The sequence below is a fragment of the Neopsephotus bourkii genome, unplaced genomic scaffold (genome assembly GCF_033783945.1).
Source record: "Neopsephotus bourkii isolate Nb327-2 ecotype Australia unplaced genomic scaffold, CSIRO-AGI_Nbou_v1 NB_1511, whole genome shotgun sequence".
In the NCBI taxonomy this organism is placed as follows: domain Eukaryota; kingdom Metazoa; phylum Chordata; class Aves; order Psittaciformes; family Psittacidae; genus Neopsephotus; species Neopsephotus bourkii.
In genome coordinates, this window is record NW_026901987.1 from 3,421,843 (window position 1) to 3,437,719 (window position 15,877).

At 36.8% G+C, this 15,877-nt stretch overlaps 1 protein-coding gene across 5 annotated transcripts in view; it reads right to left on the reverse strand.

Moving 5' to 3' along the window:
* The window catches only part of EPHA7 (EPH receptor A7), a 163,353-nt gene that overhangs the window by 103,158 nt on the left and 44,318 nt on the right, over positions 1 to 15,877 (reverse strand). For all 5 annotated transcript variants that reach the window (XM_061369828.1, XM_061369831.1, XM_061369827.1 and 2 more), the window contains exons 4-5: positions 5,519 to 5,674; positions 4,344 to 4,679 (exon numbers count right to left, since the gene is read on the reverse strand). In XM_061369828.1, coding sequence (XP_061225812.1) covers positions 4,344 to 4,679; positions 5,519 to 5,674 — 492 coding nt within the window. The remainder of the gene's footprint in view (positions 1 to 4,343; positions 4,680 to 5,518; positions 5,675 to 15,877) is intronic.

Below are 15,877 nucleotides of genomic sequence, written 5' to 3' on the forward strand. Positions count from 1 at the left end.
TGCAGCTAATAGTCATGATTTTACAGTATGTAAAGTTTTTTTTGTGTTTAAGCTGCTGACATAATGCAAATTTGGAAAAAATAACAGTTCCTTTTTGCTTTAACTGTGAATTTTAGGATCTGATTTTTGTAGGAAAAGGTCTGAAAATTGAACTCTAAGATGTAAAAAAAAAAAAAAAAAAAAAAAAGAAAAGCAAATCTTGTTACTAAAAGTTGTTTTTCAAGAGTAAGCCTTGATTAAGGAACTGATTTGGGGTTTTTTTCAACCACTTCAAGCTGCATCTGAAGGAGCCATATGATCTAAAAGTGCTATGGGAAACCTTTCTCTTACTGTGAAGAAACAATGAGCATTACCAAGTGCTTCCTGCATAAGAACTGAGAATACCTTTAGGACCAGAAATTCACATTACATTTTAAATTTTGTTTGTCATGGTTGGTTACAGCAGTAAGACATGATGAGCATCCCCTTGGATATGATTTTTTCTTTACAATGACTATAAAGACAACTCAAACTGGCTGAGGACAAACAGTGAAATTTTCCCAAACTTAGATAAATACTGGGATTCATCCAACCTACATTAAATTTTCTCAAAATCAGGCTAGATTGAGTGAATATGCCCTTTACCGGTGACCACTCCATTGTCCATTCAGATAAATTACAGAGGAAAGGATGTAGAAAGGTAGCTTTAAAACCACAGAAGTTTCAGCAGAAAAACTATGTTATTGAAGCGCATGTTTTTTTAAAGGTACGAAAGTGCACAAATGCCAAAATCTGACAGATATTCATTTGCTGCAAAACCCATCCAATTCCATTAGCCTTTGAAGTGTTGCATGGAAAAGATGTAACATTTGAAAGGAATTTGATAGATAAAACTAAACTGGTGCCAGTACCACTGAAAGGTGAGTATCTTATTAAGTAAATTTTATCTTTAGTAAACAACCATTCAATAAGCTTGGAAAGGTAGCGTTTGTCAGCTGTTTGCCAGCTGCAGCTTTTCACTACATTCACCTATTGTAACTGCAGCTTACTCACATTTAAATGTGAATTATACAAGGATGCAGGGGTTCACATGGATCAGTTTATAACACTGGGATGACATCCTGTATTCTTTATATGACACTGGATAGGCAAGATATGAAACAAGATGGTTTACTCCTGGGGGACTTGGTGCACTTAATCTTTTTTGAAAAAACAAAACAAAGCAAAACAAAAAGGCTCATGGTTCTTGGCTGCAGCATAAAAATACACCCTATGACAACAGACAGCCTAGTCGCAAACTCTTTTTAACACAAGGAATGAAATAGCAATGTGTCATATATATATGTCTGTGCATGTAAGCAATGTGAAATGCTACCTACCTACTTGAAGTCATTTTATTGTGTTATTTCCATAAATATAAATAGTTTTTCATGAACAAACTGGTTCTTTCCTGTGACATGCTCTCTTTGTCTCATCAGAAGCTTGTTGTATGTGGGTGAAGAAACACTGAATATATTCTATAACCCCATTCTTTTATCAATAATTTCCTGTTATCATTATACAATGATTTGAATTTTGTGAATATAGCCACAAAGGATCAATTCAATTAAACCAAAACTACAAAGGGAAAATCTCACTGCAAGCCCCTGTGCAAATGGTGAACCCAGTAATTATATATAGCTACCTATTGTGCTAGTATAATAAAATGTGAAGAAGGTTTAGTTAGACACATTTACACTCATAGAAAGCAATATGGGCATAGAAAAAGTCATTTTTGCCAAAAGTACAGAACAGTCACACAGTAACAAATGAGAGCTGCATGAATCCTAGTTTACTTGGCTATAAATAAATCCAACATTTTCTTTCTCTCCATGGTAAAATAAAATAGGAGCACAGAAGCATAACAGTCTCCTTTGAGCAACCAGTCTCTTTCTGTTCAATTATAGTCATCAATCTGTTCCACCTAAAATATTTTCCTCCTTGAGAAACCAGAGAAATCATTATTAGGATCCAAAACATGCTGTTGCAAAAATAATGTTAAGACAGGTCTTTCCTTTTGGTAAATGCATTATTTCTGAAAGACTGTATTTTCTTTAACATGATTTATTTAATTCAGGAAAAAAAAAAAAAAGATTACTGCATTTATCTGGCACTTTTAATCAGAAAGTCTGGAAGAACTTGGTAAGGAAAGGCAAGGGTTACCTTCATTTTACAAACAGAGGAAACTGCAACAGAGAACTTAAAGCCTTTTTCTTTTTTTTCCCCAAAAATCTGTTTCTTGTGTATATTCCTTTTAGAAGCCTTTAAATTCTGATATTCAGAAGTGCTAAAGAGACAAAGCTTCAGTTGTACAAGTACCATTTCTCTCAGCAGTGTGGTGGTAGATTCTGCAGCAGTGGAAAATATTTGCCTGTGCACAATCCCATAACAAAATGGAGAGCGGGGAAGGAACACAGTCAAGCCTCCAGCTGCATGCCCTTGCAAAACTTATCTAAGAGCATGAAGGCTTTTCCCATTGCTTGAAGTATTTATTTAAAGTCTAGATGTTGTCTTTTATATGGTTTCACTAACATCTCTGAGCTTGATGTGAAAGCTATTTCATAAAATCATATAGCTTGCGTTACTTATAACACAGGATAACCACACTGTGTTTTCTGGCCTGAAAAAAAGTATAAATCTATGACTATGATAACACAACAGAATTAACCATAACGACTTAACTTGGGCATAATACAATGAACTTATGGCTAAGGCTTTTTCATCTTCCTGAGTTGTGATACCAGCCACCAAATTGCACTCTCTTCCTTTACTCCGTGTGCCACTGAACCATCAAAGCACATAAAGTAAAGCCAGTGTGATTTAGCTAAATAGGAAAAAGTCCAAATTCTCTTCTTTATGTGGTAGCTCTGTACAGACATCTACAGAGAGCAGAACACTGTCCACCTGTGCACATTTGACAAATTGTGAAGAATTACTTTAAAGATGAAAAATCAAGGTGCCAAAATAACATGACCTGTGTTGCAAAAATAGTTTCAGGGCAGGTTCTCTGTACTCAAAATCTCATCATAAACTCCAAGATCTGAATAAGCACAGCGACCAATCCTTTCAGTCACAGAGATGGTTCCAAAATAATATAAAATGTGCATCTGGCATCCAGGAAAGCACTATGGGGAAATTAACTATACCACAAATATTCCAACCTAACTTTAACAACTATATAAACTGTCCTGGTTTTGGGGGGAGAGTGGGAAGGTTTTGAGGTAAATTTCTTGTCCTTTTTTATTTTTTTTTTTTGAGATGGCCATCTTTAAAGTGCATAATAACTACAGTTTTTCCTATTAGCTTATTGTGCCTGTAGGGTGACTTCATCCTCTGTTCAAAGCATTATTGTAGGGGATCATTTCTACTGCACTAAAAAAAAAGGAATACCTTGATCTGTATCACAGTCATTAAAATTCCCTCCCAGATGTAAGCATGAAGTATCCTTTAAAACATTGGTCAGCTGTTCCTACAGCAAGCATCAGTTATTTACTTCATTCTTTTAAGGCATTTCTTTTGAAGACAGATTTTGCAATTAATGCCTGGTTTAAGATCTTTTGTTCAACGTACAGGTTAGTTTCACTACCCTCTCTTAAAGCCCACAGTGCACTAATGCCTGTAATTTTTATCAATGAGCAACCTGTCGCTTCAGAAATCTAAATCAGAGAATTCCTTTTTTTTCACTCAGCATACAGACAACTGAAGCCCTTTTTTCCCCTGGGGTGATCTGCAAGTTTGATTTTATTTTCTCTGACATTTCACCTGTCAGATTATGATAAGTAGAAGAAACAAAGAATAATCATCACATTCTCACTGAATCTCATAACCAAATATCTGGAAATATGAGATAAATTAGAAACATTATCCTGAGGGAAAAGATTGACACTAAAAAATACCATCAGATATCCAAATCATATTTCAGTGACCTAGCACTCCTATATAGGTTTAAAAAATTCAGAAAATAAGCCTGCACAGGACAGTCACATGCACTTTTTCATCTTCAAATACTAGGGAACAACCTCAATGACGTAGGAAGGATAAAAACAAAACAAAAATATAAGTTGCAGGGTTAAGATCTACTTAATATTAAAGACATACGTCTTCTTGAAGTCTTCCACAAATGCTTTCTGAAAACAATTCTGAGGCCAAGAACAGGACAGGTTATCATGAAATAGTATAAGCTCAAATTAACTAGCTGGCAAGGTGAAAAGATTAATGAGCCAGAACCCACCAAACAAGCTCCTGATTTACTGCATCTGTAATCTGCATGTTCCCAGTTTCTCTCAGTCTCACAGAGTTGAGATTTGTAAGTGATGAAAACTTACCTGCTTGACCGGTGGTAATGCTGACAGCTGCAAAAAGCCTCTGGGAACGACTCAAGTCAGAAACCCCATTCACAGCTTCAACTTCGAATGTGTAGTTAGCATGAGCTAGTAGGTCCATTACAGTGACATAGTTATCTACTAATCCAGTTTGCTGGGGCATATATCCAATGTTACTCCCACAGGGAACACATTCGCCCTGCTCCCAGCTGCACCTCTTACACAAAATGCGGTAGGTCACATCATTTCTTCCCCCATTGTCAGCAGGAGGACTCCACTCCAAACTCACGGTAGTCTGGTTGATATTGAAAATGAGGTTCTGTGGTGCAGATGGAGGTCCTATGTAACACCAAAGAAAAAGTTTATGGTAATTGCACAGAACCACATGGGATATTCTAATTAGTGAGGCAGAAAATAGTTGAAGCATTTTTCTTCATATAAACTTTTCATTATTTTTAGTAAAAGATTCCTTGAACTCACTTGGTAAGAGCCTTATTTTTTTTCCATTAAGGTATCAGAACGTCTATATATTTATTGCAACTGACTTTAAACATTTTTCTTGTGTGCAATTAAAAGGATTGGTTAATATACCTGAAATGTTGCCTTATAATTTTTCCAAGTATTGTCTTTGTTCATCTCTTCTAAACATACTGCACCAACTGCATCTAGTTCTTTGCTATCAGCTCTGATATGACTTTAAAGAAATATTTGGTGTTGCTTTGGATTTAGGAGATTTGAACCCCCAGTCTTTGTAGGCTAGTCTATTTGCAGTTAGAAGGTTAAGCCAGATCCAATTACTATTCAGTCAAATTTCAGATCCACACCAGTTACTTTTCATGTTTTGTGTTCCTCATTTTGGTATTATATCACATAAAGCACATTGTCTACAACAATTTTGCAGCCATCAGAAAACTGTGCCTCTATTCTATGTATTATAAGTTACGCACTTGCCCAACATGCAGTATTTTCCAATGTTATATCAAACAAACATGAAAATTATATTGATTCTGATTCTATATTCACTGTCAATGATTCTTCCCCTCTGCCTTTCAATTTCATTTACTGTTGTAAATATACATTTCAAATACAGGAAAAGTCAACCGACACTACTAGCTACAAGTGGCTCCACCTGGTTGGTTAAGCAATGTCCTTTACTATTAAATTCATGACTGACTCACTTGTGCATGCGACATATGGTGGATCAGAAGGTGCTCTATAATAGCTATCTTCACAATCGCATCTTGAAGATCCTTCCTTGTCAGAGAAGCTGTGAGTAGGGCAGCGGGAGCACTGCAGATCTTGTGAGGAGGATTTGTAGAACCCACGGCCACAAGCTAAGGCAGAACAAAACAAATTAAGGTTTACATTTGCCTGGACTACTATTCTGATCTGTTTTGTCACTGTCACATGAGGCACACATTTCTGTAAACATCTAAACTACACATTCTGATATGCTGGCTCAAGAAATATATTATGCTCACAATTTCTTTTTCTTCAGTTGATGCCATTAAAGATTTTGTGACATTTTTATGAATTCAAGCATATATAACAAATACCCCAGCAGTTGGCAGCACAATAACACAGAAGGACACAGAAATGTAACAAGCATCTGTTTTTCAGCAAAGAGGGGTACAGTAATGGTGTGAAACAGCTGGATGCCTGCAATAGACCTAAACAAGGGGAAAACAGTCCAGAGGAGCTCTGCTCTAAGGCCACTGAAGTGTTTCTGGTATCTGAACTAGCTGATTTGGAATTAATGGAGCAAAAGTTACTCTTCCCTGATCTGTGAAACCCAAAGAAGCTGTAACCCACCAGTGAATCCCGATCCCAAGGAAAGCATGAAGCGTGAATACTTGTTGGACAGACAACACTGGCAGGAGCAAGCAGAAATAGAAGGAGGGCAGACAGCATAAGCTGCACAATTGGTTTTTCCGGTTTCACAAATAGACAAAACTAGGCTGAAATGGATTTGCTAAAACTTTCAAGGGAGAGTTAAAAGGTAGATAATTGGAAATATGCATGTAAGATAATTCCATACTTTGGTTTGCCCACTGTGAACCCTTGAAGTAAAAAATGTGTTGTGTTCCAAAACTGATGTTTAGAAATACTTATTACAGCTACTGCCACAGTTCCCAAAGCAGAAACACCCACAAAACACACCTATAATGATTCTTACAAGCACAGAACTGCAACCTAGACAGCCAGTTTAAGAATGGATAAACCGTGAGACCTGCAGTGGATGAGGAAGAGGGAAGTGGGGATCAGACAATGCTAAAACTGGAAACAGATTAAGAGTCCATTTCTGTGCCAAGGACATGGGCAAACTTATAAACATTGTCAACATGAAAAACAGATCACAAAGGTCCTCCAGAACTTTCTAATAAAGCACAGGCTTTTTCCACCACACTATTTTATTCTCTTTTTCCCAACCCCGACAGACAGTCTAACCTTCTTAAGCCATCACCTGTATGCAAAGAAAAGGGACAGCATGTGAAACTTAGTACTGGGTATCAAAATATTAAAGCTAGTTAAATAGTCATTCTGAATTCAGAAAGAGAGAATTTACTTTGGTTATATTCATATTTGCTTGAATATTTTCTCAGAACTTAAATGCAAAGTATCAAAAGACACTGATATTTGGAACAGTTATTTCAGTTTCCTGGTACTGCAGTGATGGAAAGAGCATTAAAACAATGAACTTTATCCAAATCTCACGAAGTCAATAAGATTTTGATTTTAATAGCCTTTGGACTGGGCCCACAGTGTGGCTAGAGTGACATGACTCTTTTTAGTCTGATGAATTTTATGCAACTGAGAGAAAAAAGGATTGTGGTAATGCTTACGAAAACAGTAGATTAAAGTTGATGAATTACATAATTAACAGTGAATCATACCAGTATCAACTGATTGGGAATTCTGGCCCTAACGAAAAATATGCCTACAGGATAGAAATCACTGTTAACAATTAAGAGTTTGTTATGATGAAAAAAAAACCAAACAGTGGATAGAAGCTACATTACCTGACAGAGTAAATTAGCATGCAAAGCATATATCCTTTGACTTTGAAAAAGGGGCATAAGTGTGCACTAGAAGAAAATATAACCCTGCTTGTAAAACATGCTACAGTTTGATTCTACCCCAGTAGCTGTTATATATGCTATTTAGAAAAGAAGACAGAAAGAATTTTGTAGAAATACTCTGGATAAACATGACCTGTGAATTCATAGTTGCTTCAAGTTTAAATCAAAATTATCCTTTTACACCTTCATTCAAGATTGCTTCAGAATTTCCTGCTCAAAGACAAAGAGCACAGAAGCTGAACTGATTTGTATGCATGCACCTTAAGAGATATATTTAAACTCCTGTCTTCTCTTTCAGTACTTGTAATTGAGATGTAGCTAAAATTACCAAAAAATAGTTTCCTGCCTTTCTTAAATAGCCACGTTCCTCTCATATCGAGCAAAACACTGGACAAATACCCTAGGTCTTCCAGTACATAGCTTCTGAAAAGCAAAGAGCAACTTGAAAGGCAAAGATCCCTACTGTGTTTCCACTCTGTCCTTCTCAGCAGGGAACATTACATAGCAAAGATGAAGAGGGTAAAATAGAGATTTCAGACAGGAATAACAAAACATAAACAGAAAGCCGCTTTTTCATTTTTTCTTTTTTTTCTGATGAATTGATCAAGACGTTTACATGCTTAGTCACTTACTATGTAAAGTAAACGTGCAATTCTTATGAGAGTTCAAAGGGTCTGAATGTCTGTGACTAGTTTACATGACTGTAAGCCATTTATTCTCATGCACAGCATACCACAGACGGCAGGTTCAGGCACTCGTACCATGCTGCCATTCCATTAGTTTTTTTTCCAGTAAGAGGCTCACGATGAGCCAATAAGAGTACTTAACATGATTTTCCAGCAACCATTTTCATTTTTTTCATTTAACAACCACCCCTTCAACTTATACACCCCATAAATATATGGTGCAGAATATTCCAGCACTGATTTTTTTAACAGTATGAAAATCATGTTTTTAAAAAGGATTTAAAAAAAATATAAAGGAGGGTATGCAGGGGTACACAGTATAATTACAAGTACTCATTGAAGAATAGGCAACTAAATTATTTTCCCATTTTTCTTCATAAATTTAAATTTGGCACAAAAATTTGTTTTTAACCTAGCAGTGGAATATTTCTATCACTCAAAACTTGGTGAGCTATGAATCTGTATCTGTTTTTAACATGCATCATTGTCCTTGTCAAGAAACTTACAACAGCAAATTCTATCAAGATAGGGTGTTACACAGACCCCCTTATCAAGGTGCGATAACTTGCCAGTGAGCTATTACAGATGACAGATGGGAAAAACTGTTCAAAAATACTTTGTTGACTCCTTTTTCTCTCCCTTTTGTCCTATCTTGCCAAATTACCATGGTGAATTTTTTTATGCTGCAGGTAATTTAAATGCATTATTTTCTTCTACACTATTTTAAATCCACCTATTTTGAACCAATTCAGTTCTTTAGGTAATATCTTTAAGATCACAGGAACAGGTGGTATAAAATCCCCACTGCCACTACCTCCATAAGCAACATAAAAAATTCTAATTGTAAAAAAAAAAAATAAAAAATAAAAATACATAGCCAAACATTACTAGGAGCTTTGTACATGTAAACCTAGAATTGATAAACACAGGTACTGTGTTTATAAGATACAAAATTATCTTATGGCAAAGCCTAAGGCAACTCAAATTGCATTTGATCACATCCATTTTAATATTTCAGTTCATTAGTGTGGGAAAGCACAAATCAGCAGTACTTCTGCCCTATACAGGGAGCCTATATTGTAAATCAGGGTACAGAACTCATGCAATGATAAGAGATACACAGGCAGCACTCTAATGCTGTAGCCATAATCATCATTATTGTTGATCTAAGTAAAATGTGAACTCATTTGAACTTGTTCAAGCAAGTTAAGATTCAGGAGCAGTTTTGGTACTGAAGGCCTTCTGGGATACTGAAAAAGATGGGGTGGGGAAGACAGCCAGCACAAAATAAATTTATTTCCATTCAGTGTGGTGTGTTATTTACAGCTACTAATTTAATAGAATGGCTCTCCCCAGATGAAGCTCCCATTTTGTTATTCTTACACATTACTGACAGCATAAAGATGCAGAGTAACATCTACTAGCCTAACCTAAACCAGTCTTCAAATAATGCAAAACTAGTCCCTAATTGTTTCACCGTTTACAAAATCAACGATAAATATAGAAGAAAGCTATGCTTCAGCCAAGGCACAATTCTCTGCTTAATATGCCAGCCTCACAGCCATTAGTGACTGACTATCAATGAATGACCCTCCCAGGGCTACCCAGCACCTCGGATTTGTTTACTTTTCTGAGATAACCATGGCTGTTCCTCAGAGCAAATCTTCCCACCTCCTCTGCAAAGCAAAGAGGTTTCTCTTGTTGGGAAGCTGGCAGAGTTCCACTGTGAAATACTAAGACAGTGCAAACAGCTCTTGGATGAGAGAACCTCCATGGAGCTGCAGTTTGAAACTAAGCAGGGCATTGTCGTTTTGTATTTGAACTTTGTTGCCTGGAAGCCCTAGATAAAGTGGTACACTGTTCTGTCTGTATACGATAGAAGACCCTGATGAAGATGACATTAGCAATCTTTCGTGGCTTGGACTAAATTGTTTTCAACTTGCACATCCAAAGGAACTGAGCTGTAGAAAGGACAGATCGCGACAGTAAGGTCTGGTACATGGCTGGCCAAGGCTGCAAGGTTAGCATGGAGGACTTGCTTAAATACAGGTTTAGCATATGCCACTGCAGTCAATGCAATCGCAAACATCTTGAGTCAATGTGTTTGGTGTTGTTTAAGGTCCTTTATGAATACTTTAAATAAAGGAATATTTCAAAGCCACAAGTAAATACTTGGGAATTAACACAAACTACTAGAAACTATGATGCCACATCTGTGGCACAACAAGGCATTATCTGTTGTTACTAGAAATGCTGACTGCAGCTTATGTAGAAAAATAGCAGCTTCTCTGCTGTGAGCTCATCAGAGGCCTTAGTGGCCTGGTAGTGGTCAAATAATGTATATTTTTCTTCTCATATTCATAAAAAAACAGTTCCATGAAACTCTGGAAGGGGGAATGAAGGCAGATGTAGACAGCAGCAAACAGCAGTCTGAAGTCCTGCTTATGGGACAGGAAAAAGGAAAAAAAGGGAAGTGTTAAGTACTGTTAATTTCCATGCAACCTTTTCAGTACAAACACTATGAAGATTAATTTTGCTTGTCAGGAGAGCAAGGGAACTTAAATTGAAGTGGTGATGGAAATATGGTGAGGGTTATGAGTGACATGTAACAGGTGATGTATGTATAACCAAAGGAGAAAGAGTAAACAGCTGCAGGGCAGTGACACATTAATCAAGAAAATAATTTGCTACTACAATAACACAAACAAACAAAAAACAAAACAAAAACAAAAACAAAACAAAACAAAAAAAAAAAAAAAAAAAACAAAACAAAGAAAAAGAAATCTCCAGCTGTAGAATGTGCAAGGCTTTCAGGTGGCATATCAGCTTAAGACTTAAAGGGCACACAATTGTTTCAGCATGTTAGACGCTTGATTGAACATGGCTTTTGATAAGAATTTTTGAGTTTATAAGAAAATAATGAAACATAATGAGTTGCAAGGAGGTGACTGCACTAATTACAGTTTGATCCCATTACAAAAAGTAGACTGGTTTGAGGGAGGAAAACAAAGATGACATACTGTGCTAGCGGAGCAAGGGAGCTTGTCTTGTTTCTTCTGGTTTGCTCACAATTCCCTGAGCTTGCCATCACAATTAAATTTAAGTGGCATAGATACCACTAAAAAAGATGAAACTAGTGTTTAAAAAACAGTAATTTTTCAAAGTTAGCATCAAAGGATGGCAAAGGAGTATTCACATAATTTCAACAACAGCAGTATTACAAACTTGGGGTAACAGCATCGTCCCACTGAGAACCATGGGAAAATGACTGCTCATATCAGAAAAAGCTCAGGTTCTCTGGGCTTCTCCCTTCTCTTCACTCAAATACAGTAAGATGATTATATGTTAAAGCGAACCTATACATTGGGGGGGTTTTGCCCTTTGTTTTTTTTACAGGCAGTGGCTAGAATTTGGTTTCTATCTCTGTGGACATAAGCCTTCATTCTCATGATTTGTTGTGCATTATGTTAACGAACTTTCTACCTTTCTACCCTCCCCTACCCTGTGAACATTAAAGACAATTCAGTTAACCAACTTTTCACAGAAATTATGTATACACAAGGAGTTTGTGCAGATGTTTCCTGGATGAAGTTATGCAGCTGCAAAGACTTTATTAATTACAAAACACAAAATGGATTGTTCTGTAATTGAAACTCTCTGGGGCTCTGATACATTTGAAAATTAACATATATGCGTGGTCAGGACATAAATGGATGTTGTTATTTATTACAGATGGATATTTTAACTAATGCAGAAAAAAAAACGCTGGTCTTTCTCCACTGGAGCTTTCAAGTATTTGCTTCATATTAATGTCTATAGTTCTGTAACTCAGGACTGAAAGCACAGCTTGTAGAAACAGTACTCCCACTGCTAGTGTTTCTGACCTCATCTGCGATGGACAGGTCCAGAATCTTTATTTTAATCCTATTGACAGTGCCTCAGTGGGAGTAATTATAACAGTCGGCCACAAATCCAGACCTCCTGTCACTGTTATATTAGGGTTTTTCACAACAAAAATGAGCAGCAGACAAGGAGGATGAAAACAACATGGGGTAGTGATTATAGCAAGATTTGTCAACCCCCTTCTGTATTAACCTGCTACAAACATATGACAATTTGGCATGGGAGACACCAGACATACAAAATGTTTAATCATCTGCAGTATCAAAAATAATATTTTGAAAATCATTTGGGGGCCATTGTTCTCTTACAAGATCCTTGGCTGGTAGATCACACCATCAGCCACAGGCACTTTCTGGCTAATGTATCTGAAAAATTTAGATAAACTGAAAGCAGACCATTAGAAAATAATTCCCAAATGTGGATTTCAATGTGAAATATTAGACATAAGAAATCCAGTAACAAAAGGAGACTTTATAACCCTGATCCCTCTTCCAATAATGCGTGTATGTTCAAGTCATGGCTATGTTTGAAACTGTAAATTACTTTTATAGTGAGAGATGGCATCTGTTATGCCTCTTCTGGCACCTAACATATATTATTTTATAAGGAGCTTAGACGTAGTATTTTATTTATCTAACTACTATGTAATGATAAATGTCTAGCTGAAAAAAGATGTTTATTTTAGTTTGATTCTTAAACTGCAAGAGCATCTCAAGATTATTCATGTTTTAACCACGGAATTATGTTGTATAGTTTAGCCAGAGTAAACTCAAGACTCTTAATGGTGCCTCAGCTATAGTGTGAATGACATATCTAATAGGGCTCTCCCATGGCTGCATACCGTCATCCACCAGATGTTTGTTGTTGCCTGTCAGGTATCTCTCAGACCTTCATTTCTCAAGACTAATATGCCATTGTCATCCAAAGTCCTGCTAATGTCTTTTGAGAGATGTTCACATACTGCTATTCACACAAATAGAGATCCAGAAACAGAATGCTTGCTAACAGTAACCTACTCCAATTTTACCAACAAATGAAGTGAAACCTTTATCTCTCTACAAATTCTGCACAAAACAACAAAAAAACTCCTGGGTATGTCATCATGTGCCTTTTTAACTTATCTATTTGCAAAGATAAATAAGTATAAAGACACTCTGGTGATTTTCTGGCTAATTTATACAAAAGGACAAGGTAATCAGGTTGAAGAACATATCCTACAAACCAAAGAATATTTAATGTCACTACACCATAAAAGCAAAATTTCTTTGAACCTAATGATTCTGAATAAGTACATAAAAGACTACATTTAATGGCAATTAAAGAAACTCTAGCATAGTCTGAGCGGAATTAATTCATTAAGTAAGTTAAAAGTTGTGCATTGAGGCTGTGACATAATGTTGCTCTACATTTTCAGAGTTACAAGGACTTGGGCATCTACCACTCATTAACTTTCTTGGGAATAACAAATACAAAGCCACCATGAAAATTTGGGGGAAATTTAGATGTGACAGATACAAAGACATAAAAATACAGACAGATGTAACATATTGATCAGAGTTAAAAAGTGAAAGGTGGGTTAGAGAAATTAAAGGTGAAAAATATTCTGGCTTTCCTGTTCATTCTTTTCTTTTTCACCCCCCTTTTCTTCTACCAGGCCCTTCCCTTGAGATTACGACTGCAAGGTGCTCAAGTAGCTTCTGTGCAGAGTTGAGTGACAGCTTGACTGATTAGGCAGATTGGAAGCAAACGCTCCACACTTTGCAGGACATGGCATAAATTAATTATAAAAAAAACTAACCCATGCCTGAAGTTTTTTCAGCAGTAAAAATTTTATCTGACTTCCTCAAAAGGTTCTCAACCAGTCAGAGTTAATGGAAAAACGCACTTAATCTGCTCATGGTTTCTGCATCTTTGGGGTTTGTCTTTTTCCTCTTTTACTGACTTGGTAATGCTTAATTATGGACTTTTTTTTTTTTTTACTTACAAAAAAAATGTCTGTTAAAGCTACAGTGACTAAGGATTCAGCAAATCTAAGACCACCAAGTAAGTTATGCTATGGAAGTTATAACGCTCTGAAAGGAAAACTGTATTATCTAACCGAGCAGTGTAACACACCCCTCAGATGCATCATCAGACAACAGACATTACTGCAATAAGAAGAAATTGGCTACACAAACTACAGCGTGTTGCCTTTTTTCTTTGCTTTTGAAGCAGATGTATGAGCAATTAATGTGAAATTTGTCACATTCCTGTATTAAAGCCTTTTTCTATGCTTTTTTAACTTGTATAAAATTCAACTCTAACAGCCATGAGAAAAAAATAAAAATACTGGTGATGAAACTAACACAGCAGATTGTTTTCATGAGCTTTCTCTTCAACGTTTTGGCTTCCCTATACTTGGGGTGTACCTCCAACAATGAAGCACCAAAAAATTCCTTATAGTCTACAACGTAGCCAGCTTGCCCTGGAAAGTATTACAACTTAATAAACTGAGCTTACCGAGTTCAATACGGACTTTAACAGTGGCAATGATATGACTCAACTCCTCTGATGTAATACAGGTTCCATACAGCCGTTACTTTGTCCAACCTAAATGCTTCTATGATTCTGTGATATTAAACGTAGAAATGTAAAGTGAAATTTTAAAGTGATGATTACTAGGTGGGAACTGTTATTTTTTCCTGTTTTACTGTTTTTTTTTTTTAACCAACTCCATTATTTCAGACTCTTTTAGCCTAATAACTTCATATCAAACAAACAAAGGAAGACCTCCTCACTCTAAAAGCAGCCTCACTACACAGCACCACTGCAACACAACTACAATATGATGACCTTTTATGCACAGCAGTGGATGTGTCTCCTGACATAAGCATCTCTAATGTCTATTAGGCCTCCCAAAGGCTATCATCTCCTTTGCCAAATGAACAGTCCTTCCAGTTTGGCTGTCAAGAGTCCTCGTTGTATTTTTCACCAACCCCACAAAACAGTTTCCAAGTTATCTGCAAATACCCTCTCACTCCCTGGCTACCCCTATTCTCCCTTAATGAGAGAAACTTCCAGGATAAGAAACATGAACTGGTGAAAGGAAGACTCTTGCTGGTAACAATTGTGGTGGAATCGCTTCTAAATTACCATCAGAGGGATTGTGGAAACAGGGGTATGTTTTGGTCTACCACAGACACGTCAGCCACGTCTGCCAGCCAAAGTGATCTACATGTGCAGAAATTAACATTTACAACTTGCCTCTTAACCTTCAGAGCAGTTCCCCAACATTCAAGTCTCATGGCAGTGGGGGACAGATGGTTTACACTGCCCCAGGAAGAGCAGATGCCTGCAGGTAGGCACTTCTCAGGTTGCCTACAGACTGGATCTGCCCCTCTGCAACTTTCCAGGAGAGTTCCTGACCCCAACCACGGGCAAGAATGGGGTGGAACAGTGTTGGCTTTATTAATCAATGCATTAATAAAACGCAGAGTTAGTAAAAATATAATTTGAGTAGCTTCTTGTACTTCTGTGGAGAGAACAGTAGTAGGTTTACTCATGCTGCCTATCTTTACACCACAGACTCCCTCTTCACACAGATGACTCCCTTCTGATGCCCCAAAATCCTGCCCAGATACAAATACAATGGGAGAGTTTCCTTTGAAGGCCTCAAAAAATCTAAAAGCCTTTCATGAAATAATTTTTTCCCTTGTGAAATAACAGAGGTCTCTGGGAGGAGTCAGATCATATGATTCAAGGATAAAGTTCTCTGTAAAGGAAGTGGTGCAAATAGATCTCTTCCTGAAGCTCTGAGACAATCAACTTGATGTGGATTTTTAATTTAATCTAACTGTAATGGTGCTTAATAATTGGCTGGCAAGAAATA